Raw genomic sequence first — 25,686 nt, 5'->3', positions numbered from 1 at the left:
TTTTTGGATATGCTAAGGAATTTGGATACATCAGGAAGATAACTTAAAAAGCAGTCTTGTGGTAGAAGTGATGGTTCTTCGATACTTGTAACAAGAAGTAGAATTTAAAATTTTGGCTATATGAAGTTTACACAGAACTAAATAATGATCTGAGATATCATCACTTGGCTGAATAATTTCAACACTATCAACATCAATTCCATGTGACAGTATTAAATCTAGAGTATGATTTCGACAATGAGTAGGTCCTGAAACATGTTGTCTAACACCAATAGAGTTCAGAATGTCTATAAATGCTGATCCCAATGCATCTTTTTCATTATCGACATGGATATTAAAATCACCAACTATTAAAACTTTATCTGTAGCCAGAACTAACTCGGATGTAAAATCACCAAACTCTTTAATAAAGTCTGTATGGTGCCCTGGTGGCCTGTATACAGTAGCCAGTACAAACATAACAGGGGATTTATCATTAACATTGGTTTCTCTGGATAATGTTATATGAAGCACCATTACTTCAAATGAGTTATACTTGAAGCCAGCCTTCTGAGAAATCCTAAAAACGTTGTTATAAATTGAAGCAACTCCTCCCCCTTTGCCTTTTAGACGCGGCTCATGTTTATAACAGTAATCTTGGGGGGTGGACTCATTTAAAATAAATGTAATCATCAGGTTTTAGCCAAGTTTCTGTCAAACAGAGCACATCTATATTATGATCAGTTATCATATTATTTACAAAAAGTGTTTTCGTAGAAATGGATCTGATATTCAATAAGCCAATCTTTATAATTTATCCATATTGCATTTGTTTTTTTATTTGTTGAACCTCAATTAAATTGTTAACCTTAACTTGGTTTGGACGTTTTTTGTATTTTCTAGTTCGGGGAACAGACACAGTCTCTATAGTGTGATATCTAGGTGAAAGAGTCTCTATGTGCTGAGAATTAACTGACCTCTGTGACGTGAGGCAGCTAGCAGACGGTCGGTTTAGCCAGTCTGTCTGCTTCCTGACCTGGGCCCCAGTTAGTCAAGTATAAACACTAAGACTATGTGCCATATTTCTAGACAGAAGAGTGGCGCCACCCCAGGAGGGATGAAGACCATCTCTTTTAAACAGGTCAGGTCTGCCCCAAAAGCTCGTCCAATTGTCTATGAAACCTATGTTATTCTGTGGGCACCACTTAGACATCCAGCCATTGAGTGATGACAATCTGCTATGCATCTCGACACCACGGTAAGCAGGGAGGGGACCAGAGCCTATTACAGTGTCTGACATCGTGCTTGCAAGTTCACACACCTCTTTAATGTTATTTTTAGTGATCTCCGACTGGCGAAGTCGAACATCATTAGCGCCGGCATGAATAACAATCTTTTACATTTGCCAAGATGTCAGGCGCTCTGGCTCCCGGTTAACATTTGACTATGGTGGCTGGTGTCTCTATATTCACGTTCCGTACAATAGAATCACCAATAACTAGAGCACTTTCATCAGGTTTCTCAGTGGGTGCATCACTGAGTGGGGAGAACATGTTTAATGTTTTGATCGGAACAGAAGAGTTCCGAGTTTGTTTTGACCCACGACTACGCTGCCTCACCATCACCCAGTTGCCCTGCTGCAGGGGCTCTGTTGCCGGAACCGGACAATGTACAGGAGTCCCTGAGCTAGACGCATCCAAAGCCGTATCTAGAGCCCTAACATTCTTACGGTCCTCAATTAAAGTTTGGATGCGTGTCTCTAATTCTGAAATCTTCTCTGTCAGCCTAACTATTTCCTTGCATTTATCACATGTGAATCCCTCATCAGCGACAGAGATAGATAAACTGTACATGTGGCAAGAGGTGCAAATAATGATAGTAGCCGAAGCCATTACTCACCGTGCTTGATGAAACTTGTGAAAAACTGCAGCGTGAGACAGGAGAGGAGAAAAGAAAACGATAATGACAAGCTAACGAGTGCTAACGCTTTGCAGGTGTACTGCAGTCACGGAAGAGTGAACGATCAAAGTTAATCTGATAAGATTGATCGATAATATCAGAAATATGGTGTGAATTAAGTTATATTTTATGACAGGGCACACTACCCCAGCACTGTAACCGAATACAGCTGTACAGGGATCTGATGGAGAGAGGACTCCCTCACTCACACTGAGACCGATGTCAAACACATGTTCAGCCAATATGAGAAAGTGACTGTTACACAAATGGAGTTAAGTGGACACCACCACCGCTCCAGACAGTTCCCGGGAGCTTTGCTCAGAGTCGCTGCTGCCACCAGAAGTTTACCATTTTTATGTCCAATGTCAATGCAGCGAACCAGACCATAAACTCCTGGCTTAAGCCATCAACACGCCAGCTGACCTGCTACAAGTACACCTGGCCAACTCTCTGGATAGTGCCTTCCTACGGCACGTCAACCCCAAACAGAGAGAAGTGAATGTGCTCCTGAACCAACTCATCAGCGAGTCAAGCCAAGTCTACAGACCTAAAGACATTGTCAGTGTCAGGATGTGGCAAAGCAACACCCACACCAAGACACACATTCCAGATGTGGTGGCCTACCACGACAGCGACACACAGCTGTACCTGGCCCCAAACATGCACATGTGTACGTTGACCAAAGACATTCATTATCTCTGCCTTAGCAAACCCTTCCTCAGACACAACGCTGAAGGAATCTGCGAGTTGCAACCCTGGGTCAGCGATACGCGATGTCCTGCCGAAGCCAAGCCTTGTACACAAGTCACAGAAATGCAAGCAGAGATTGTGGGTAACAGATGGCTCGTCAACACTCCTGTGCACTCAGCTACACTGACCTACGACCAGCATTACTCCCGTCGACACAGCCCTCCAAGCACTGTCTCGACAGCCCTTTCTGAACCAGTCATCTGCAGTCCGAGCCTGGACTGCTGCCGACACTGCACGGTGCATCTCCACTGTCATTGGTCACACCCTGACTCTTGGCGTGACCTTCATCCTATACAGGATACTCAACGAGATGCAAACCTCTACAGCCAAACTCACGACAAGTGTGGCTGGAGGTCTCCGTTGGAATCCCCGGAGAGGGGGTGCCAAGTCAAAGACAACACCGAACCTCATCAAGCTGAATCCTCAGCTCCAAGAACCACCTGCCATTTTGAACCACCTGCCGTCATGATTCACCTTTCATCTGCCCATAGTGATGATTGCCGTCCGATGATGTCCACACAGGGACTTCATCCGACGGAAAAGGGGGAGATGTAACACTAATGAGCTGATGGTATTTCAGCCATCTGTTCCATATTAATGAATCCTGACTCTAACACATCCTGCCTTGAGTGACAGTTATTACTCCTACAAGAAATTCCAGAGTCACGTGGGCGAGCCTCAAAAGGGACATGAAACCCCCCCCACACACACACACACACAAGCACACACACGCAAACAAAATTTTCTTTATACTTTTTATGTAAGTCCTTAATAATTTGTATTTTGAACATGTTGTACCTATGCGAGGATTATAATTTTACTAGCTTATAAGTTGGATATGTTTCTCCTCATTTTAACTTTCTCAAATAGAGTCATGTTTTCTGTAACTCTACTCCTGACCCGGTCGTAAAACTTTATGATCCCACTGGGAGACAGGACAGGAATGCTATCTCTTACGAAAAGAATGGTAAAATGTACTCAGACGTAGTCTAAAAGTATATAGTATTGTTTTGTTGGTGCATTGAGATGTTTCCCATATAAATTGGGACTGTCTGCAATTTATTAGCGTCGTGTTTCTATCAGTTATATATGTACTGTTTGGTGTTTTTGGAATTGTCATGTTGTGACCCAATTATTCCTCTGTGTAAAATGTGTGTAAAATCTATTAATCTTGAATTATGAACTTGCTAGAATATCACTGCTGAAATCTAACAAGCCCCAAAGTTAGTAGGGTGGGTGTTTCCACAGAGACAAAAGGAACTTTTCCCCGCTTCAGATAGCGGACGTTCACTGGTTGTTCACGCGAACAGAGGCGTGAACCATCCCAAGCCATAAGAGCCGACCGAACAAGGCCCGCCCTCTCTCTTCCTTCACACACGCTGCTAACCGGCTGCGACCCTAGTCGCTCCCGCGAGTCCCTTCATATTGCCGTCCCCCCAGCACAGGACTGAGAGGACAGTCATTCTCATGGCTCCTTCGGAAGCTTTCGTTTTCGTTGTTTTCTTTTCTTTACTAAGTTTATTCAACTATTCGCCTCTCCACACAAGGAAGACGAATTCTGGAACATTGTTTGTTGAACCTTTCAAATACCGCGCGATTCCGCCGCAGCCCCGGACCGGAAGACAAAGGCCCATGCTGCTCCAGCGCAGCTCACACACGTCACCCGGCACACGCACGTTGTTTTCAAAAGGATCAGCGCACAAAGCGTCACAAAAAGACCACGCTCACGCACGCTGGGGCATGCAAGTATCTTTCTCTATGGAGATTTAAATGCTACTTAAAGTGTGTCTATGATTTGAGTCGTTGTTGGCTTCCAAAAAGTTACGGTCTATGATTTTCTTACCTGAGCTCATTCTGTGATCTCTTTCTCTCTCTCTCTCTTTCTCTCCCTTATGTGGATTCCGTTATGTCTAGTACAAAGTTTACTGTCTGTATTGTCGTACGCATATTTACTCTGTGTGATTTGTAGCTTGATGTATTATTAGCCAATTTTTAAAAACCCATATATTCATGATTGCCTTGGCCTCCACCCCGCTCACATTACGAGTCACTGAGATGTCTGATCTTTAGCTACGAGCTTTAAATTTAGAAACTAAATTTATTAGGGATGCACCGAAATGAAAATTCTTGGCCGAAACCGAAAACGAGAAAACCAAGGCCGAAAACCGAAACCGAAACACCGAAAGAAATTATGCCAATTATTAGTAACATTGCATTTATTGCTATGACCGTGTACTAACTTTACTAAAATTAAGACATTGCAATTGCATAAATATTAAAGTTTCAAAGATAATTACAATTACATAAATTATTAAAAAAAAAAACATAAAAATACATAATTACAAATGATGCAAATATTTATTAAGCACATTGCAACAATGCACAGTATAAAATTAAATTCAAACTAAAAATTTATCCCACTCATGTGTATATTTAATAATAATGTGCAGGCCTACTGGCCTGCAGAAAGGTTTTAAAATGAACAGTTCTCTCATTAAAACAAAGTGCATTTAGGTGAAGTGCATTTGAATTTTTTTTCTGTCGGACTAGAAAGTGCATTACTTCTCCAATAGGCAAGACTATTATCACTTCTGGGGATGGGGACTTTAACCATTTAGCTGTTGAGCAGAGCTTGTCATCTGCCTGACATTTGAGAGAGTGTATGTATATATATATATATATATATATATATATATATATATATATATATATATATATATATATATATATATATATATATATATATAATATATATATATATATATATATATATATAATATATATAATATATATATATATATATATATATATATAGTAGCCTAAGAACAAAATAGACAACGTATTATTTTTTGAGGCACTTTCTTGCAGAATTCCACTGAACATATCAGACAACGAGGGTGCATGCCACTCATCTGGTGCAGAGACCAGTCTTTTTTTCTGCGCTCTGATCTGTCTCCTGCGCTTGGCGCTTCTCCGTCTCCACACGGGTTCTCCGCATCTAGCGCAGCCTGGATCATTTCTCGTGCGCGCTGCCTTATTTCCGCATCCAAGTAATGGTCTTTATAACGCGGATCAAGCACATTCGCGATGAAGTGCAGAGGATCCGAAAATATCTCAGTGAGACGTGTGCTAACAGACTCTATAAGACTGTACTTTTCTTTGTTTTTTACTTCGTGGTCCGTCTTAATCTCTTTGTTAGGAGACGTTTTAGTGCTGCGAATAAAGGAATACGAAGAGAGAGAATGTTCTCACTGGTGTTAAGTGAATGTCGCGGGGAGCTCGTGGTCTGCGCTATGATAAAAGTGATAAAAGTCTATCCGCCGAAAACCAAAAAGAAATGCAGGGAACAAACACAAACACTTGCACAACTCCGTTGATGCTCTGTAAAAATAAACTCCATCCACTGGTCCCTTAATGCGGTTTTTTCTTTGGTAATCTGTGCAGGGTTGTCTTGTCCTGGCAACCAAAAACACACTCCTTTTGTGACATTTCGCGACGCTCTCGCTCTGATCAGTGTTTGTCTGTGCACAGCCTCTCTCTGCTCTGCTATACGGGAGCGCGCGCTCTTCCGGCAAACGTGCCCTCAGGACCCATATAAGGAAATTCCGCTCCATCTAATGTCACACAGAGCCATACTCGAAAAAAAAACTTTCCAAAACTTGTGACAAACCGGAAGGAGTATTTTTGGAACAGAAATACTCCTTAAAATGTACAACTTAATTTTTGAAACTTTGTCCATGTTTATGGACACATGGGAATCCAACTCTTTAACAGTGTAAAAAACTCAGTATGCATGAAATAGCATTTCACCCCCCCCCTTTAAGAGCCGATGAATCTATTCCAATATAATACACGTCAAATTTTTTTCTAAAGTTTTTACTTTCACTTAAGACCTAACCGACAGTTTTTTTCGAACATACTTTCCAAGACGGTATGAATTTGATGGTATTTGTATTTGACGGTACAAGAGCAAAATAAGGCAAATTCAGCAGCTTCTCAGTTGAGCTTTTCCGCGTCTTGTGTTTGAATGCTTTAAACTCTTTTTAAATGTTAAAATCGACAAGTTGCAAAGGCTTAAAAACATGCGAAATGGTAAGCTTTTGTGACCACAAGCAGCAGTGGACGGTCACCTGTCCTGATCATATTTTTAGGCTGGCCTTTAGATCGCCAGGGGCCCCCCCCCAGCCGTGTGCCCCTATAATCGTCACCACCTTTCACCCCACTAGGGACGACCCTGGGATGAGCTGATTTTGATGTGAGGGAGAGAGCAATGACAGAATTGAAAACGGAGAATGCCCGCGCGGGGGAGGGGCGCCGTGCTCATTCTCTCCATCACTCCGTCAGTAGCCTGGCCCTTGCTTCACTCACAAAACCCAATTACAGATCAAATAAGGCTTTGGGGGGACAAAAAAAATCACTTTGGCGGCTGCCAAAAAAATTTCAATGTAGGAAAAACCCTGCATATTTATAATAGATTATTTGCTACAGTTGTGCTATACTTAACTGCTATACTATTGGCATTCTACTCTTGCTAATTGAATCCAGGTGATTATTCTTAAATTGTCTACAACGGGAAAAAAAAGTGTGAATGTTTGCTGGAATGGAAGTACTGAAGAAAAGCAACTTGAAGCATTTGCTTGTGCTCGTCTAGTTTTTAATCCAGATGCACCTTGCACTTTTTAGTAACATGCAGTGTATAAAATAATTCTCTATTCAGTATGTGGTTAGCAATTTTTTGTTGTTCATTTGAAAACTTTTCCATAAAATATCTAATTTAGATAAACTATACTGAATTGAAAACCTAAAAAAAAAAAAAAAATACGGAGTAAGATTTTATGCTCTGAAATAACTCTGAATAAATTCCAGCATGCATGCAGCGTCATCCTGATAAGCAAGATTTAAGTTGTAATAGGTTGCAAACAATGCTGCCAGGCCCTCAACAAATGCCTCTGAAAATGGGCCCAGGACAACTTCCCTCTCGACGGACAACATCCACTTGCTTGGGGTCATGGATTCACCTATAAAAAATAAAATAAGAATACGGCAGGGCGGGGCATAGATTAATAAGTGTTGTATAGCTCACGTTAAAGGGATAGTCTGAAAAGAATTAAATGAAGTAAAAATTACCATGATTTACTCACGCTATCCTAGGAGTAAATTATTTTCTTCTTTCAGACAAATACAATCGGAGTTACATAAAAAAATTTTTTTAAATAAATGCCCTAGCTCTTCTCAGCTTTATTATGGTAGTGAATGACAGGCAACATTTTGAAAGCTCAAAAAGTGCATCCATCGATCATAAAAGTACTCCACATGGCTCAGGCCTTCTGAAGTGAAGCGATGCATTTAAGAAAAATATAAATTTATAATATATATAAAATATATTTAAAACCATATAAATTAGTCCTTTCCTCTGGTAATTCAAGCAAATAAGGCTTTTCTCTCAGTTTGCTAAGAAAATATGCCCAATGTCATGGATGTTTTGAAATTATTCAACAATGCCGTGAATGGTAGACTTAGGCAATAGCAATTTAGCTTGCAGTTTCAGATAGAAGAGGGTTAAGTTACATTTCCTAGAAAAAGCTATTCATCCACAACTTCAGAAAGATTTTGATCTGCAACTTCTAAACTCTCACTCTCAGACACAACATCTGAAACTGGTCATACAACAGGGGTTAGGGCTGAACGATATATCGTCATCGTATCTATATCTAGATATGAACTTTCAAGATATTAATATCGAAAAAAGCAACGATATAGACGATATAGATTTCCCCTCTCCGCGCTCGCCCTGCATACAACTCTGGCAGTCACAACAAACATCAGTTTTTACGAGTGCCCTTGACTGCACCGCTAAACCCAGCGCGCATACACTAGGGACGTGGGAACTATATTGTGAGGGGGGGGCGGCGTTTCCATGGTTGACGCGTCATTGCTTGTCACGTGAAACACCGCAGCAGCAACAGCACTAAATGAATGATGATCTGCTTTTATGTCATTTTTCCTTTTTTATTCACAATATTCACAAATGTGTTAGTTATGGCATGAAATATCTGATATTATGATTGTCAAATACATGCAAGTGGAAGTATATTGTTGTTTAAACACCTTTATAACGATCGCGTTAGTTGAGCTGTATGCTCGATGGGCGGCGTCGTGTTTGTGCCGCAGACGCAGTTCAGAGAATCGAATATGTTGGATTTACAACCTCTATGTTTACAACACATGAATTCATCCACTTCTCCCAAAATACTTAAAAGTAAGTGGCTGGTGAACTGGGAATAGAATAAACACTGAAGTTACTTACACGATGTGTATCTGATATGAATAAAACAAATTATAATGGAAAGGATTATTATTACCGCTTCCATAGACATCAGTGTGTATTTTACAAACTCTAAATGTATTGTTTTTTAGTACTTATGTGAATTTATATGTTTGAAAACTAAAATAAACAGTATGTGGTTGAAAACACTCAAAAGTTGTGATATATGACAGCTCTGAGTAGGGCTGTCACTTTTAGTTCGAAAATTGATTGCACAATCGATTGGACCAACCAAAAAAGTTTTCGAAAATGAAAATAGGGAATTGATTTTAACCAAATATGTATACTATTAATTTTAAAATAATTAAAATAAAAAAATAGATGTAACAAAACTCACAAACAAAATAAAAATTAAATTAAACAAACAAGGAGAAAAAGAAATCCGAAAGTGCAGAATGCCTTCCGAGAGCTAGACAGAAAATAGCAGCAATTTTAAGCTCCTGTAAGACCCAGTAATGTCGAACCCAGCGACCTCTTATGTTGCGTTCACACCAAATGCGAATAGAGCATCTGGCGCGAATGATTTCAGTGTTTTTAGTCAATGTAAAGATGCGTTTACGCGTGTCTGGAGGTCTCGCGGCACAGTAGATGAGTTATGAGTTATGAAAAGGACCATTGCAAGCTGACAGCGACCGGCTTTTGTGGTGGAAAACTGGCAGTAATACCCCCACCTTGTGCAGCTGTACCCGAGTTTCCCTAGGACATCAGTGCGGTTGAAGCGTGTCTTCTCAACAGCTGGACATATAGTGAATGAAAAACGCTCTGCTCTGGACCACGAAAATATTGATCGACTTGTTTTCCTGTCCAATAAATTTGTAATGGCCTTATTTTGCGCATTACAATATGCCTGCCTAGTCGGTTACGTTCAATAAAAAAAAAATAAAAAAAACACACATGGCTTGTTCTCAAGTCCATTTTAAGTTAGATTTTTTTTAACAGTTGTTTGAGATGGATTGAATCATTTTTAAAAGATTCAATGAACATTTATGTCTTAAAAATCGAAAATGATTTTTTCACAAAAGTGACAGCACTAGCTCTGAGAGCGCCTGTCTCTGGCCGCCCCCGTATTTTGGATTCAGAAAAGACGATATAAACCAGAGTGACGTGTTGTGCAGGTCGTGTTCAGCCAAAGAACACGTAGTCATATCGTATTGTATCGATAGAGATATCTGGCATGAAAATCGAGATAAGAAATTTTGTCCATATCGTTCAGCCCTAACAGGGGTTCCCAAACTTTTCCATTCCACGACCCACATGAGTGATTCTCACGATTCGGTGTCATGAAACATTTTGAAGATAAAAGTAAATGCTATCAAAATAACAAGGATACAGTTATAAACATCTGTTCATCTACTATTTTGCACATGATTTAAAATTACATCCTAAATACCAATTTCTAAAAAAAATTCACATTTAAGAGAAAATTTATCATTATCATTATGTCCATGACTGGATTTGGGTTCTTTGAGGTGGAATTTTTTTAAATTAAAAAATATAAAAAATGAAAAGCTTCAGTGCATGTTGTACTATAAACATTTACAGGAAATAAATGTGGTATTTTGTGATCATTGGAAAAATGTAGTACAAATTAATAAGGAATATAAATATGTCCAAGAACGATTTTCTCATCCTCAGCAACAATTTTCAATCATTGTTTAAGTCCTCAAGGAACTAACATTTTCAAGGCATTTTGCTGGAGGGACATAATTGACTGTGACACTCAAGATGGCTACCAGGTAAGCAGTTCTTATTTTTTTCTCCAGATAAAAGTTAACATTTTGTTTGTCAAAGTACCTTCACAACTTTTTAGTTCTCATTACCGAAACATGAGTTTGTGAAGTTTTAAAAAATATTGCCCTTTTAATTTTTTGATTGCTATATACCCCATTATGGTCTAAATATAAAAAGAGAGGGAAAGTTTAGCTAACCCTCATTTAGCTTCCACAGTAAGCAAAAATGTTTAAGGTCGCTCATCCTCCACAACACCATTATCATTCACCGCAACAATTGAAGGCCTGTTGCGGTGAAGATACTCAATGTTTCAGTAATGAGAAAAAGACTTATGAAGGAGGACTGTGCATTATAACTTGATATTTGCCTTAACTTTTTGAACAGATTGCCACCTACTATAAATGTAATATTTAATTTAATTATTTAATTTTTTACTGTAAAACAATGTATTTCTATGTCTTTTTAATGAAATGTTACATTCAATCAAGATGGATATTGTACATTTTGTTACAGGCAAGCATCAGTTGAAAAGAAAAGGGCATCAGCGAAAGACAGGCTTGCAAAGTATAGGGAAAAAATATACAGTAATCCAGTGTTACTTGAGGAGTACAGAAGAAAGGAGAGAGAAAGGTCAGGGGACAGGGCGATAATAGGGAGCATATATAACTTGGATTATTTGTTTTAACCAACACTTGCACTCATTCCCACACAGACACATGTATGCACACAGAAACACAAGTACACACACACACACACAGTTGCTGACATGCAAATGTGAAGGCTGACATAATTGTACAGTATACACTATATTGTAGATACACACACTCTCTTTCACACACATCACACACAGACGTGTGTGTGCGTGCTTACACACACACACACACACACCTACCTTTCATAAACGAAAAATTGTGTGCAATTTTGATCATAGTCCAAAGTTTGTATTTATGTCAGTGCTTACTGCATTTCAACTTTCATTATTTTTTTTCTTTTTCAGGTATCGGAAACGTAAAGAAAATGGTAAAATTAAGACTACTCAGGACCTCACAAGTAGACCGCATGAGAGAAAAAAAAAAAAAAAGTGGAAGAAAAATTCGGCAAAATATTACAGAAAAGAAAAAAGCAAGAGCAAGCACTTCTAGATCTAACCCTTCATTAAGTGAGACAGAAAATTCCTTTGGAAATGAAGAAAATAACAGACAGGAACTAGACACAGTGTTGGGAAGGTTACTTTGGAAATGTAATAGGTTACAGATTACAAGTTACCCTGTTTAAAATGTAATAGTACTGTAACTTTTTCAATTACTTTATTAAAGTAATGTGACTAATTACTTGTGTACTTTTTGGTTACTTTTCTAAATTTGTGAAAATTAAAGAATAAATAAAAGCATATACATCATCTTAAATACGGTTATCTAATAAGCATGTGTCATTCTGTATAATAAACTCCTGAAACATTGGTGTGTTTTTTTTTAACTACTGTCTCTTTGTATATGATGATAGTTTTCTCAAAATAAGTAAAATGCACATGAAGTGACACAGAGCAGTTCTAGAAATTATGTTTATGTGCTCGTGTACACCTATATTTAGGCAGCAGAGGTTGAAAACACTGCGAGCTTCAGTAGGCCTATGTGTAGTAAATGAAACCATGTCTTTGACATTAATTTACAGGAGGGGCGGGCTGGGAAAAAAATTCAGACTGGAAAATTCAAACTCACACAAACAAATTCATGGACAAAACTATTTTTTGTATAGACCTGACATAAAAAAGGTTTAAATCTTTACTTTGGGGACATGCAAAATAATTTAAAAGTTCTCTCCTGAACTGCACCTTCACTTCCATTTTTCTCTTCAGTCTCTTTATTTTGCCCTGTTATCCATCTCTCTCATGACTTTAATACTCAAGATTGAAAAAAACTATACTTTACAATACTCTACAATACTACAATATCTTCATAGAAAAATCCTAATACTGTACACGAGTCATGTTTTTCCCTTACAAAAATTAACCATGCTTTTATTAGCCTATATAAAAGTCAATTAACCTTGTTTTTTTTGCAAATGGATTTGTATTTATTTTTAAATAAATACATTTGTAAAATAATGGTTTTGGTTACCACAGTTAAACAAAAGTAAACATTTTCTCTCCATTTATAGTTAAATATTAATGTTAATTTTCATAAGGGTTGTGTTGTTGTCTGTCTAGCTCCCCCTAAACCTATATAAAAAATAAATCTGAATGTTTTTCAGCTAAATTACTACTGTAACATTACAACAGATAATAATGATGTCCTTTATATAGTATTGTGAGTGATGACTGATGAGCAACACACTCAAAAAAATGAATTTCCAGTTCTGTTCACTTTACCTAAACAATTCATGTTGAATTAATGCCATTGTGGCTATTTTTCATTTTAACATGATTGCATCATGTTAAACTGACTTAAAACTGTCACTCATTGGTTTAACTTAAAGTTTTCATTTTAAAAGTACATGTTTCAATCACTTAGCTCAGTCAAACCTTTATGACTGAATTAAAAAATATATAATAACTTACATAATATATATGCTTTATTTGATTTTTTTTTTATTATTAATTTATAGCTTTACTATAATTATAGAAGTGTTATTAAATGGTTATTGGTGTTTTTAAGTTTGTTATTTGTCTTAAATTGCTGTTATTTGAAAGACAATGTATTATTTAGGGTATTTGGTTTGTGTTGAATAAAGCACACATTAGTCTATTAGTATGTTTAGTGACAAAATAAAGCTATTGTGGAGTTTAATAATCAACATTTATTGTGCACATTTAGTGCAAAGCAACATAAATGAAAATTTAATAAAAAATAAAAAAAAAATTAAGGCCTTTACTGTTGTTCATATTTATTTGGTCTAATTTCTACTTTCTAAGTTTTGAAAAATAAAGCACATAAAAATTATTCATATGTACTAATTTAAAATAACTTTTATTTTGAACGAAGAAACTAGATAATCAATCAGACTGATACAAATAATGTTTTAAAAAAGTCAATCGCACATATAAAATGTGTGTTTTTATAAAGTCAGTCGGACGGAATGTCAAAACATCCTGAAAATAAACGACATTCTCAACCTGAAGGAAGCGGAAATTTGCTGTGACGCCATTTGCATATCAGGGCGGCAACAATCATGAAATGCGTTAATGCTGCGCACGTTGGAAGGAGATCGTCGCGGCCGCGCCATTAACTGGAAATAAGCTTAAAACCAACAGGTACGTGTTCATCCGTTTCCATCCATGTTATTAGAAACAATAATATCAAACGTTTTCATGATGTCGGTTGATACTTATGTGTTATTATGACAGAATGCACGATTCTTATGCCTGAAAGATCACCACACCAACAACTCCAATCAAACCTCAAACAAACAGGTAACTTGCATGTCCATCCATTTGCATTATTGTGATTTTATGTTTGTTGATACTACTGCTTTTTTGAGAGAATAGCCATTAGGGCTGGGAGATGCATTGAATATTAGAGTTAATATCGCAGTAATTTTGAGGACCATGTAGAATTTTAGAATATTGCAAATTTAGAATATTTCAAATTCAAGCATACTTACCTAAAACTTTGTGCCAAGCGTCCAGTATTGCCCTTTTTATATTCTTTTATATATTTATTTTATACGTTTGCATTTTACTCTATAATAACTGTTCTAAAATAGTTATGTGTTTGTTTGTTTTTTAATGGGGTTACAATAAAATCTGAATTTTTGTGTTATTGAAAAGAAAATGCAAACATATTGAGAAATATATTGAATATCATTAAGAAATTTGACAATATCAAGATATCAAATAATGGTGTATATGGCCCGGCTGTAATAGCTTATATTTGTATATGGTTTCAAACCATGAACTACAACCATCAACTAACATTTTTTTTTTTTAATTCAATTGTCTGACAACTTTTCTTTGGCTTAACACTGAAAGACTTATTTAGATATGTGGAAGTGTAAGACCTGTGAGTTTTCAGCATCTTCTAGATCGGAGTTGTTGAAACATTACAAGTTAAAGCATAAACACTTTGGCCGAAGCCACTCATTCCCATGCATGCATTCAAGTTGTCCTTGTTCTTTTAAGACATGGAACGCTTTATTGGTCCATCTTAGTAGAGTCCATGCAAATCATCAAGATCCTGCACAATCAGAACTGACTGCCTTCAGCTGTCATCTGTGTTCAAACTCTGAACTTAGTTCTGAAAAGGATTATTTTGTTCACATGGGTACACATTTGAAGAAAAATGAAGTGGTTACTTGCATGTTTTCTGGTTGTGATTTTCAGACAAATGTTTACGGTACCTTTAGGTCCCACAAAAACAGAAAACACACTCCCCATTCATTGAGTGACTTTAAGTTTGGTGTAGTATCTACGTCTAGGACACGAGTGTGACAGTGACGCTCATGAAAGTGTACAGGTTAATGAAGTTGCTTCTGATGATGTATGTTTTGGAAGCAGTGCAGAAGTTCAGGACCTACCTAGTGTTATTGTTGAAAATTTTGCAGCAATGTTATTGAAATTGGAACATTTCTTTCATGTTCCAGGCATAGCAGTTAATGAGTTTTTAGAAGAACTGCATTTTTTGTTGAGTACCTCATCCCAAACTGCTACATGTGACAGGCTCAAAGAACTGTTTCAGGAACACAGTCTTGCCTGTGAGGATGCAATTATTCAAAATATTGCTAAAGCTGTGTGTGAATCTCATCCACTGCACACAGCAATAGAACCGCGTGGTCCACTAAGCACAGTGTATCGGCGCAAGGAGTTTTATAAAAGTCACTTCTGTGTTGTTGAACCTGTTGAATACATCCTTGATTCACAACAGGGAAAAACTTATCAGTATGTTCCCATTTTAAAATTCCTGCAACAGCTGTTAGCCAAGGAGGATGTGATTGAAACAATACTGGCAAACCACAGATATGAGCATAATGAAGCTGTTTATTCATCCTATCAGGATGGCAGTATCTTTAGGGAAAATGCATTCCTGTCAGGAGATGACTTGCGCCTTTTGTTAAGGTTGTATGTTGATGATTTTGAAGTGTGTAACCCACTTGGTACCTCTCGGAGAGCACACAAGCTCTGTGCAGTGTATTGGACTCTAAGCAATTTGCCTACAAGTTCTCATGCAACAATGTCGTCCATTTACTTGGCTGTGTTGTGTAAAAGTAATGACGTGAAAGAATACGGCTTCAATAAAATCCTTGAGCCTCTTCTTGAGGACCTGGCACATTTAGAAGAAGTTGGCATTTTTATTCCTTCAGTTGGTCATTTTGTGAAGGGTACTGTGCATGTCGTGATTGCAGACAACCTTGGGGCCCATAGCATAGCTGGTTATGTTGAGAGTTTTTCTTCTGAGTATTACTGCAGATTCTGCACTGGAAAGAGCTCGGAAATTCAGATTAATGAGGTTCGGTCAGGTGGTTTTAGCCTTAGAAAGAGAGAGAGTTATGATGCTCACCTGAAATCTGCACAACAGACTGGCAGCTGTTGTTTTGGTGTTAAAAAAGAATGTGTATTCTCCACACGCCTTGCTCATTTTCATGTTCTCTCTGGCTATCCCCCGGATGTCATGCATGATGTTTTTGAAGGTGTTGTACCATTTGAGCTTAAACATTGTTTATCAATGCTTTTATCAAAGAAGTACTTCACCTTTGAATTTCTCAATGAACGTATTGTTAATTTCCCCTATAAATGGACGGATAAGACAAACAGACCTCATGCAATCCCTCGCTCAATGTTCAGCCAGAATACTATTGGAGGCAATGCTCACGAGAACTGGAACCTGATAAGGTTGCTTCCATTTCTTGTATGGCTGGTGCTTATGGATCTCAAAGACATTGTTGAGCTTGTGGTATCACCAGTTCACACTGATGAGTCAATTGCATACCTTGATGGCAAAATTTCTGAACACCGACAGAGGTTTCAGGAAGTTTTTCCAGGTGTGAAGTTAATTCCAAAAGAGCACTTTTTGGAACATTACCCTGAACTTATCAAGTCATATGGTCCACTTGTGCATCTGTGGACTATGCGCTTTGAAGCCAAACACCACTTTTTCAAGCAAGTTGCTCGGGTTACCAATTGTTTCAAAAATATCCCCCTTACACTTGCAGCTAAGCACCAGCTAATGATTTCTCACAGTTTGAAATCGTACCATCTTGAAAAATCTGCACTAGATGTATCAACTGTATCAACAGTGCCTCTGACTGTTTTGAGAACAGAAATAACACAGGTCATCCAAGACAAGTACCCAGACACTGAATTCGTCCAGATCACCACAAGTGTCACCAGTAAAGGCCTCAGTTACAGAAATGGAATGATTGTTGTTTGTCGCTCTTTAGACGGGCTCCCTGAATTTGCAGAGATTATTCAGATGTGTATAGTGCAGAAGGGACTGTGTTTTGTACTTAAAGGTCTGTGTGGTTGGTATAGGGAGCATTTTAGGGCCTTTGAACTGACCTCTTCTCCATCAAGGGAGATTTTCTTTCTTGAACTAAGTGAATTAGCTGATGGATATCCATTGGCTGACTACAAGGTAGGAGGTCTTCGTTTGGTGTCACTGAAAAGACAAATTCATTCATAACAGGTGCCATTTAAATATTTCTTGTTTAACTGTATGAATGAAGCTTATGTACCTACAGTGCAAACAATACAGTTCTTTTTTTTTTCTCATCAACAGGATTGTAAAAATGACCTCCACCATCATCCTGCGTGTAATTCTGGGAGAGAACAGTGCACAGAAAGTGACACTTCAGAATGGAGTCCTTTGTTCTTTGGCAGAGTTAATGAATGAGATACAGACACAGTGTAATTTAATGGGAGAATTCAGACTTCAAATCATGGACCCTGACTTACAAGATTTTGTGAACCTGACTTCCACAACTGATGTTCAGAACAAAAGCACCCTTAAGGTCATCAAACTCTGTGACTCTTTAGCAGTATCTCCATCTCCCTCATCATGTGACACAGACATTCTGTCTTCAAGATCATCCTCTGAAGTATCACATTCTTCATCCCTTGACCCCCAAGAGTTGACTTTGAATACAAGGTCTTCTTGGCCAACCTGTTTTGTTGTGCCCCGTTTCTCCTATGATGCAGAAATTAAGCTGGAACAAGGCAATTCAGAATACCAAAAAAATGGCATTCTGCTGAATCCAGACCCAAAGCTGAAATCAGACATTTTGTATGGACTTGCTGAAGAAATAGTAAAATTCAAAGTGTACCTTTCTGATGCTGAATTCAGTGAAGTGGCTGAAGCTCTTATAAAACGGCATCCTTGCCTTAAGGAACAAGGATCCTTAACAGGCTGCAGTGGCTGGAAAAGAAGCCTTAAATATAAAATGTCAAATTACAGAACCAAGCTGCGAAATCTTGGTTGTAGTGAAGTGACTGCAAATGCCATGAAGCACAAACCTATGGGTGTAAGCAATCCAGCTTTTGGGGTCAAGAAGCCACGCAAGGCTGAAGTTAACTTTTGTCCCTCATTTCTTCCTGGTGAAACTCCTGACAGCATGGAGCAAATAAGAGTCTCCCTTCTTTCTGAGGTTAAGAAGAACAACGAGCAAACTCTGGACCTATGGACCTATCATTTGCATTGAGAAGACAAGAGGTTGTCAAAGAATCTCCACTTATTGTTGACTTTATGGGCAGATGGCCAGCTTTGTTCCAAGAAAATGAGGTAATTCACCCTAATGTCTAAGTGGGATTTTACATAAAATTAAATGTATTAAAATGCCAGTAAGTCAAATAAAATAATTTTACCATATGAAAACAAATAGGCTAGCTAGCTTTTTTGGGCATACATTAAAGTTGTGGTGTTTATCTTTGTGTTTTAGGTTTGTGCTGAATTTGCACGGGTAACAACTGTCGCCTTAATTTCAAAATTCTTCTCAAAGCTGGATGAACACACTCCAAGTCTTCTGAGGATATTTGCCAAGAGAGGTGGAGCTCAGGGACGAAGGATAAGAAAACTTCTTGTGCCACTTACAAAGGTATGATAACTGCAGAAATTGTTTTTCTAGATAAATTAATGATTTGTTTCTCAATTATGACTTGTGTGACTTGAAAATGTATTAGTTTATTGGTACATGTTAATTTTAGCATCTCACTCTTATGCTAATTGTCTTTATTTTCCCTAGTGTGCCTGCATTAATGTTAAGAGGGAGTGTGTCCTCAAAGCCCTGTTTGTCTACCTAAATGAGGATCCTGACAATCTCATCAAGGAGTACATGGTATTATTGCCTGAATTTTCTGACAATATTTTTTGTGTATAACAATAAATTTTATATTATTATTAATGTACTTTGTTCTGTTTATAGGATGTCGACTTTTCCAACGCTGAAACTGCATTCAAAGAGATGGTGATGGGCGTTTTTGTCATCAGATGTGATGGAGGTGAAGGATGTGAAGGATGTGAAGATGAACCTGCGGACGTTGGAGTAGTTCTTGAAGGAGTTACAGCACTAGAAGGGCTTGGTAATGTAACTAATGGTGTTGCATTGCTGATTGGGCTAATATATGCCCTAAATCTAAGTTATCCGAAGGAGCTTCGATACACCTTTGAACTCCTGCAAAAAGTGTTCCTGGAGCTTGATGGACACAAACTCTCCACCAAAGTTCAAGCGCTCAAGACCAAGCTTTTTACACCCTGAATCTATAACTAATTGTTTTTGTGTCAAATACTCAAAGCAAGTTCATGTTTCATGTTCACACATTTTAATGCCTTTATTGAGTTTTGCCTTTTTTTATGTTTTTGTACATAAGGGCATATGTAAAGAGGAATAGTTTCCTAAAAATTCAAAATTTTCCTAAAAAAAAGTCAGAAGGTCAAGGAAAACCATCAGGGGTTTAGGGGTTTCAACGACACAGGGGTTAGTTAATGTTGACAATTTAATTTTTTTTTTTTTCTTTTAAACAATTTTTGTTTAACTGATGGTTTTAATGGCTTCTGAGTGTTCTTGAAGGAAAGACGTTTTAATGAAAATGTATTTTAAATAGTTTTCAAAGATGTTCTACATAGCACATGTATTTGTTTGTCCTTCACAAAAATTATGCAGGCACATTTTGGAATTAGAATAGAATTACAGACAGCTTGATGCAGATGCAGATTTTTTATTTTTTTGTGAAGTGCATTAAAAGCAAACACACTTTGCTAATTTTTTATATATATATATATATTAGGGGTGTAACGGTTCACAAAATTCACGGTTCGGTTCGATACGATACACTGATGTCACGGTTCGGTTCGGTTCGATACGTTTTAGATACAGCAAAATGTAAAAACATCTCAACTTTTCAGAATGCCGCAAGCGCACCGCGGGTCATGTGACAAGAACCAACCAATCAGCTTCATCCTTTCCCGTAACAACGTTGAGAGCTCAGCCAAGATGAAGGAACAGCTGATCATAGTTGTATATGGATTGCAATTTTGAAATAAATTCAGTAGCAGAGCTACTGCAAGCGATTTTTAGAGCTGCAAATCCATTTATCCTTCGCTGAAATTTCCGCGTCTCATGGAGAGAGCTCGTCATTGTTGCTTAGCAAAGACAGACGCCTCAGGAGAAAGACGCGCTTAGCGTTTTCCATGCGTTTTTAGGCACGATATGTGAACGGCCCCTAAGGCGCTCGCTCACTCAGCACGCGCTGAAGGCTCGTTGCAAAATGTCTAATGCATTTAACAGACCAGAAATATAAGATCCTAAAATAACCAACAGGTCTGGTGTTTGGGTTGGATTCCCTGTAAGCTACGGTTCAATACGAATACGCGTATCGTTACACCCCTAATATATATATATATATATATATATATATATATATATATAGGTTTAACCTGCATTTGTTGTACATGTAGGAATGTGAACCTGTTTTTCATTTTCATTTTGCATTGTAGAATTAAGTATGCTCATGCTGCACTGCTTTGAATGTTCTTAATTTGTAGTCAAGTATTTTAAACATTTCCTTAAGAGCACATGCAGTCATGTCATGTGAACATGTTCATGGAGAAATAGGAAGCAGTTCCTGTGTAAAGGAAAACATTTCTGTACACATGTGTTTTATATAAATTAGGTAAAAAAATTCAGGCTTAATGTTTTAAGTATTTGAAGTGTTGTTGAAAGTGTGACACATGCTGTAAGCTGTTCCCTAGTAAAAAGGATTTATTGCATATTTGCTGTGTCTGTAGTCATCATTGAAGTATGGGGAAAAATGGTGATGTGATATTATTTTATAACATAGTAGTAACTTGACTAAATGGGATTCATTAAAAGTGATTCAAACCTATAGGCTTAACATAAAGGATTAAATTTAAGATAGCATGATTAATTATAGTTCAATAAAAAACATTGTATCATGTTAAAAATAAGTATGTAAATCACGTTTAATCAATGTCATCTGTTCATGTAAAATGAACACAAATATTTCAAGCTGGTTTAACATCATCTAGTGTTGTTAAGATAATGTGGTGTAACCACGTGGAACCACTGTCCACGATTAAATCATGTTCAACCAAAGTTTTATTTTTTTGAGTGCATGCTGCTGCTTGATTAAATAAAAAAACAAAGACAAAAAGGATCTTTACAGATGAAACTGACCTGAAACCCTAAACAGTAGTTCTGCTTCTCTGCTCCAGCTGTGCGTTTCCACAGTCCACTCTATTCTCTCTCTCTCTCTCTCTCTCTCTCTCTCTCTCTCATTGATTACTCGGAGTCTGATTCCAAACCATTTGGTGGAGAGCGCGCGAGTCATGACTAACACTTCATGATTTATTAGAGATTTAATTATCAAATGGCGGATTCGAAAATGATTGCTTTAGTACTTTCTGCAGGCAATTATACAATAATGATATTAAATAGTGGGGCAAAATCGGCTGCCAGGCCACCGGGAATTGTCCCGGTTCTCCCGGTGTCCAGTCCGCGCCTGATTTCCAACACGCAGAATGCGCAAGTCTTATTGCATTATTGGGGCTTAATATTCACTGACACTAGTCCATGTCATGTTTTGATTTAAGTGTACTGACCTACTTTTGATTTAGTCATCCAAAATGTGGCATATTCCGTCCGCGTTAGGCATTCCGTTTTTATGACTGGATTCTACGAACCAGACTGTATTTCCGCATCCTGGAAATTATTAGAGCGTTATGTCTCAGAATAGTTTGGGAAAGAAATCAGTTAAATCTGTATGTGGATGTGTGTAAATATTCAAATTTAATCCCCTTTGTAATCATAAAAAAATTCATAAGTAACTGTAATTTAATTACTCATTTTTTCATAGTAACTGTAACTAATTACAGTTACAATAATTTTGTAATTAAATTACATAACACCGTTACATGTAACTAGTTACTCCCCAACACTGACTAGACAAATAGCGAAAGTCTGAACAGAACTCCAGAAAAAGAAAGTTTAGACCTGAAAGGGCCAATTGAGGCATCCACCCCCCAGAGAACACGGCCAGTCATTAAAAAAATAGAGTGACTGCATCAAGGACTATGGCCAAATTAAGAGCAAAACTAAGGTATGTTGAAGAGAAAAGGGGCAAAGAAAACAACTGCTGACACTAAACAGAAAAATTAGAAGGCTGGCGGCTAATAGAAACAAAAAGTGCAATGCTACCAGCAAATATTTCACAGAGGGTCAGTATCAGAGAGGCTAAAAAGGGACTGATGATCAATAGCAGGCGCAAACAACTTCACAAGTTTGTGAGCATGTTCCTACATCGGGATGATGTCTCAACTATCATAAATGGCAAGTTTGCAGAGATTCGTCGCAAGGGACAAATTTATAGAAAAAGAGTACTCACAGACACCTTGGCAAAACTCCATCAACGCTTCCTTGTTGAACATCCTGAGCAAACAGTGTCCAAAGCTCAGTTCATTCGATTGAGGCCATTTTGGATTATTAGGCCTAAAGTTAAAGACAGAGAGACATGTGCATGTAAAATGCACGAGAACATTGGCTTTAAATTAAAAAGAATGCAATAACTGGGTATCATTGAAACATCAAGCCCAGAGGATCTTGTGCAGTCCAGTGTGTGTGACACTGGCAACATGTCCTGCATGTACGGCAGATGTCAAAAATGCATTGAAAAGACCTTTCCCACATCCTTAGATCCTCTTACTCAGGGGAACACTGTCATCTGGCAAGAGTGGGTCACAAGGTCTGTCACTGTAACAAAGACCCTCAAGGATGGATCTAACAGAGGAAAGGCAGACAAAGAAAATGGTCCTTGAAAAACGTACCTCATCCATTGAGCGGTTGCTGGGCCTAACAACAGAACACCTTCCAGATTTTGCCATTCACATGTTTAATGTCAAGAACCAATATTTGTCATTAAAAGCAATGAAAGATACCCTGACAGATGATGCTGTTGCTGTGCATGTAGATTACAGCGAAAATTACAGCTGCAAATATGCCAAAGAAATCAAGGATACCCATTTTGGAACTGGGAATGATCAGGTAACCCTCCACACCAGGGTACTCTATCTCAGTAGGGGCAGAGTGGAAGCCTTTGCATCCCTCTCATCATCTCTACAGCACGATGCAGTGGCAACCAGGGCTCATCTTGACCCAGTGCTGAGATACATACGAGGAAAGTATCCTGAAGTCCACAACCTACATTTCATTTCAGATGGCCCAACTTCCCAGTATAGAAACAAAACATCTTTCTATCTAGCCTCCACTGTGCCCTTTATGCATGGATTTGAATGGGTGACCTGGAACTATACTGAGGCATCACATGGCAAAGGTACACCAGATGGAGTTGGTGGGGCCTTGAAGAATCTTGCGGACAGAATCGTTTCTTATGGGACCAGTATTCCTGATGCAGACTCTCTGTATGAGCAGCTGAAGAACAATTCATCAGTGACTCTGTACAAAGTATCAGAGGAGAAAATAAAGGCCAGCCGCGAATTGGTTCCCCCCAACCTGAAAGCAGTTCCTGGGACACTGAAAATACACCAAGTGAGTCAACATTTATGTTAATTATATGATTAAATATGAAGAAATATAGTTTAAGTAAATGTAGTTTAGTATGTACAGTAGTTACAGAAGTTAAATAAGTTAAATCCTCCATGTAATTAACATGGAAAGCAGACCACATCTGAAATAATCTCATAAAATATAGAGTCAATGTGTCTTTTTGAAATCCACCCTAACAGCTGACATCCACAAAACCAGGAGTCAAAAATACACGGGAGTAGGGCTGGGTACCGAACTTCGATGCCTTTATGGTATCGAACGAAAAACTTCGATACTATGAGTATCGAAAAATTATTTATCTTTCGGTGCCAAAGTTCGATTCCAAAAGTTTTTTTTTTTTTTGCCAAGCGGCTGTGTCTGTGTGAGTTTGTAGCATATGTGCATGTAAGGACCTACATTCGCCGTGATTGGCTGTCCACCACCACATGACGGGGAGCATTTCTGAAGATACTCGCAGTCACACAACACAAGTGTAGTTGTGTTTTCTCAAAACGTTTCCGTTTTAAAATGACAAAGAGGTCTATACTTTTTATAAAAGTGGATGCAGAGTCAGCAAAGTGCAACATATGCGATAAGAGTATTGCAACCAAAGCTGGTGGTAATGAAGCATTTGTTTGGATGAGTGTTTTGCCCTCCCTCCCGGTTTAGTTTGGTCTACTCCGTTGTGTATCTTGAAACACGCCACCTTTCACGTCGTCTAAAAAAACAGAAAGAGAGAGACAGATTTATCCGCTACAGCGAATTTCTCTGAGCAGCAGGCCACTGTATACGTTCACTTAAAACATAACCGACTGTGTTTACGAGAATACTTGCAGAGACAATTATTTTGATATAATTGTGTGTGTATGTGTTCATTCAGAAGTTACGATACGCGAAAGATGAATTCATTCTCTGTACGCGCATTGTCTGAAATGCTGCTTGCAGTGCGTGCTTTCAATGAGTGAGCGAAAGCTCCGAACGCTTGCGAATTGTTTAAAACGCTTGAATCAGCAATATTTAGAAACAAGTGCGAGCAGCATTTCAGAAACGTTGCAAATGTTGTGTGACTTGAACTGTAAAGCACATAAAGCTGTCGTTTGAGTTTATAAACTTCTATTTCATGCATGATTCGTATGGATCTGCTAACTGAATGCAGTGTTAGTTCTAGAAGAATGTTTGTGTCTTGATGAGCATGTATTGCTCACTAGGAGTCGCTAAATGAACAGCTGCAGTTCTTTTTTTTTTCAACGATGGATCAGTTGCCCTATTGGTTAAAAGCCCCAAACTGTTTACTTAAATATTAAATTAATAAATGACATCAAAACGGGCGTTTGCGTTATGATGTGGTGGGCTGCTGTGGGCCAGAAAGTCCAGGGCCACTTTTTGGTCCCAGTCCGCCCCTGAATGGCACACCCCTATCCAAAAAGCACAACCAGTTGTATTAATAATGTTATCCTGAGCGTGAAGTGTTACCAGAATTTGTTTTAATTAAGGTGAAAAATAAAAGTTTTTTGTTTAATGTATTTGTGTTGATGTTGAAATGGATTTTAAAACATATGGTATCGAAAAAAGTATCGTTAGGAACCGGTATCGAAACTGAGGTATCGAAATTGGCACCGGATCGAAAATTTTTTAACAATACCCAGCCCTACACGGGAGGGGTCATGCTTCTGTGGAAAAAATTGCCAGTGCTTTTCTACAAATTGCCACATGTTCTCTGAGGGAAAAGATGAGGACCCTGACAGAACAGAGGTCATCATAGAGGTTGGAGAGTGGGTCCTGGTTGAATACGATGGTGACTTGTTCCCTGGTACAGTCACACAGGTGAATTTAATTTCAAGATTTCTGTTAATGTGTGAATATTTCTCAGTTACATTATATTATAGTACATGCGGTCCAGCCAAAATGTGTAGAGGCTATACAAATGTTTTTAAACCGATTGCTGAAGGGCAGTATGA

The 25,686-nt window shown here is 38.1% G+C and overlaps 2 protein-coding genes and 1 long non-coding RNA gene across 5 annotated transcripts; all 3 read left to right on the top strand.

Annotated features, from left to right (window-relative positions):
- Nucleotides 1-11,108: 11,108 nt before the first annotated feature.
- On the top strand, nt 11,109-11,876 carry LOC113110439 (uncharacterized). Its single transcript, XR_003293136.1, has 2 exons — nt 11,109-11,374; nt 11,742-11,876. It is a non-coding gene; the product is annotated as an uncharacterized LOC113110439 (long non-coding RNA).
- A 1,942-nt stretch (nt 11,877-13,818) lies between these two features.
- LOC113110438 (uncharacterized) lies at nt 13,819-19,860 on the top strand. 3 transcript variants are annotated; one of them, XM_026274629.1, is made up of 6 exons: nt 13,819-13,994; nt 14,088-14,153; nt 17,455-18,453; nt 18,611-18,766; nt 18,914-19,006; nt 19,094-19,860. In XM_026274629.1, the coding sequence occupies exons 3-6, from the start codon at nt 18,352-18,354 to the stop codon at nt 19,424-19,426; spliced, it is 684 nt and encodes a 227-aa protein (XP_026130414.1). In that variant the 5' UTR covers nt 13,819-13,994; nt 14,088-14,153; nt 17,455-18,351; the 3' UTR covers nt 19,427-19,860. The 3 variants fall into 3 exon arrangements, 1 of the variants encoding a protein (XP_026130414.1); XR_003293135.1 differs by having other exon boundaries at nt 13,819-14,153; XR_003293134.1 differs by lacking the exons at nt 13,819-13,994; nt 14,088-14,153 and having other exon boundaries at nt 17,096-18,453.
- A 2,399-nt stretch (nt 19,861-22,259) lies between these two features.
- LOC113109435 (uncharacterized) lies at nt 22,260-23,970 on the top strand. The gene is made up of 2 exons (XM_026273005.1): nt 22,260-23,731; nt 23,929-23,970. The coding sequence occupies exons 1-2, from the start codon at nt 22,958-22,960 to the stop codon at nt 23,968-23,970; spliced, it is 816 nt and encodes a 271-aa protein (XP_026128790.1). The 5' UTR covers nt 22,260-22,957.
- Nucleotides 23,971-25,686: the final 1,716 nt, after the last annotated feature.

This window comes from Carassius auratus, chromosome 10, assembly GCF_003368295.1.
Source record: "Carassius auratus strain Wakin chromosome 10, ASM336829v1, whole genome shotgun sequence".
NCBI classification, from domain to species: Eukaryota; Metazoa; Chordata; class Actinopteri; order Cypriniformes; family Cyprinidae; genus Carassius; species Carassius auratus.
This window is presented reverse-complemented; position numbering and strand designations above follow the sequence as displayed.

Bases quoted from the DNA above. Each gene is read 5' to 3' on its own strand.
- LOC113110438 (XM_026274629.1), top strand. From the start codon at position 18,352: ATGGACCTATCATTTGCATTGAGAAGACAAGAGGTTGTCAAAGAATCT. The intron at 18,454-18,610 runs GTAATTCACCCT...TTTGTGTTTTAG, and splicing joins CTTTGTTCCAAGAAAATGAG to GTTTGTGCTGAATTTGCACG. The intron at 18,767-18,913 runs GTATGATAACTG...TATTTTCCCTAG, and splicing joins TTCTTGTGCCACTTACAAAG to TGTGCCTGCATTAATGTTAA.
- LOC113109435 (XM_026273005.1), top strand. From the start codon at position 22,958: ATGGATCTAACAGAGGAAAGGCAGACAAAGAAAATGGTCCTTGAAAAA. The intron at 23,732-23,928 runs GTGAGTCAACAT...CCACCCTAACAG, and splicing joins GGACACTGAAAATACACCAA to CTGACATCCACAAAACCAGG.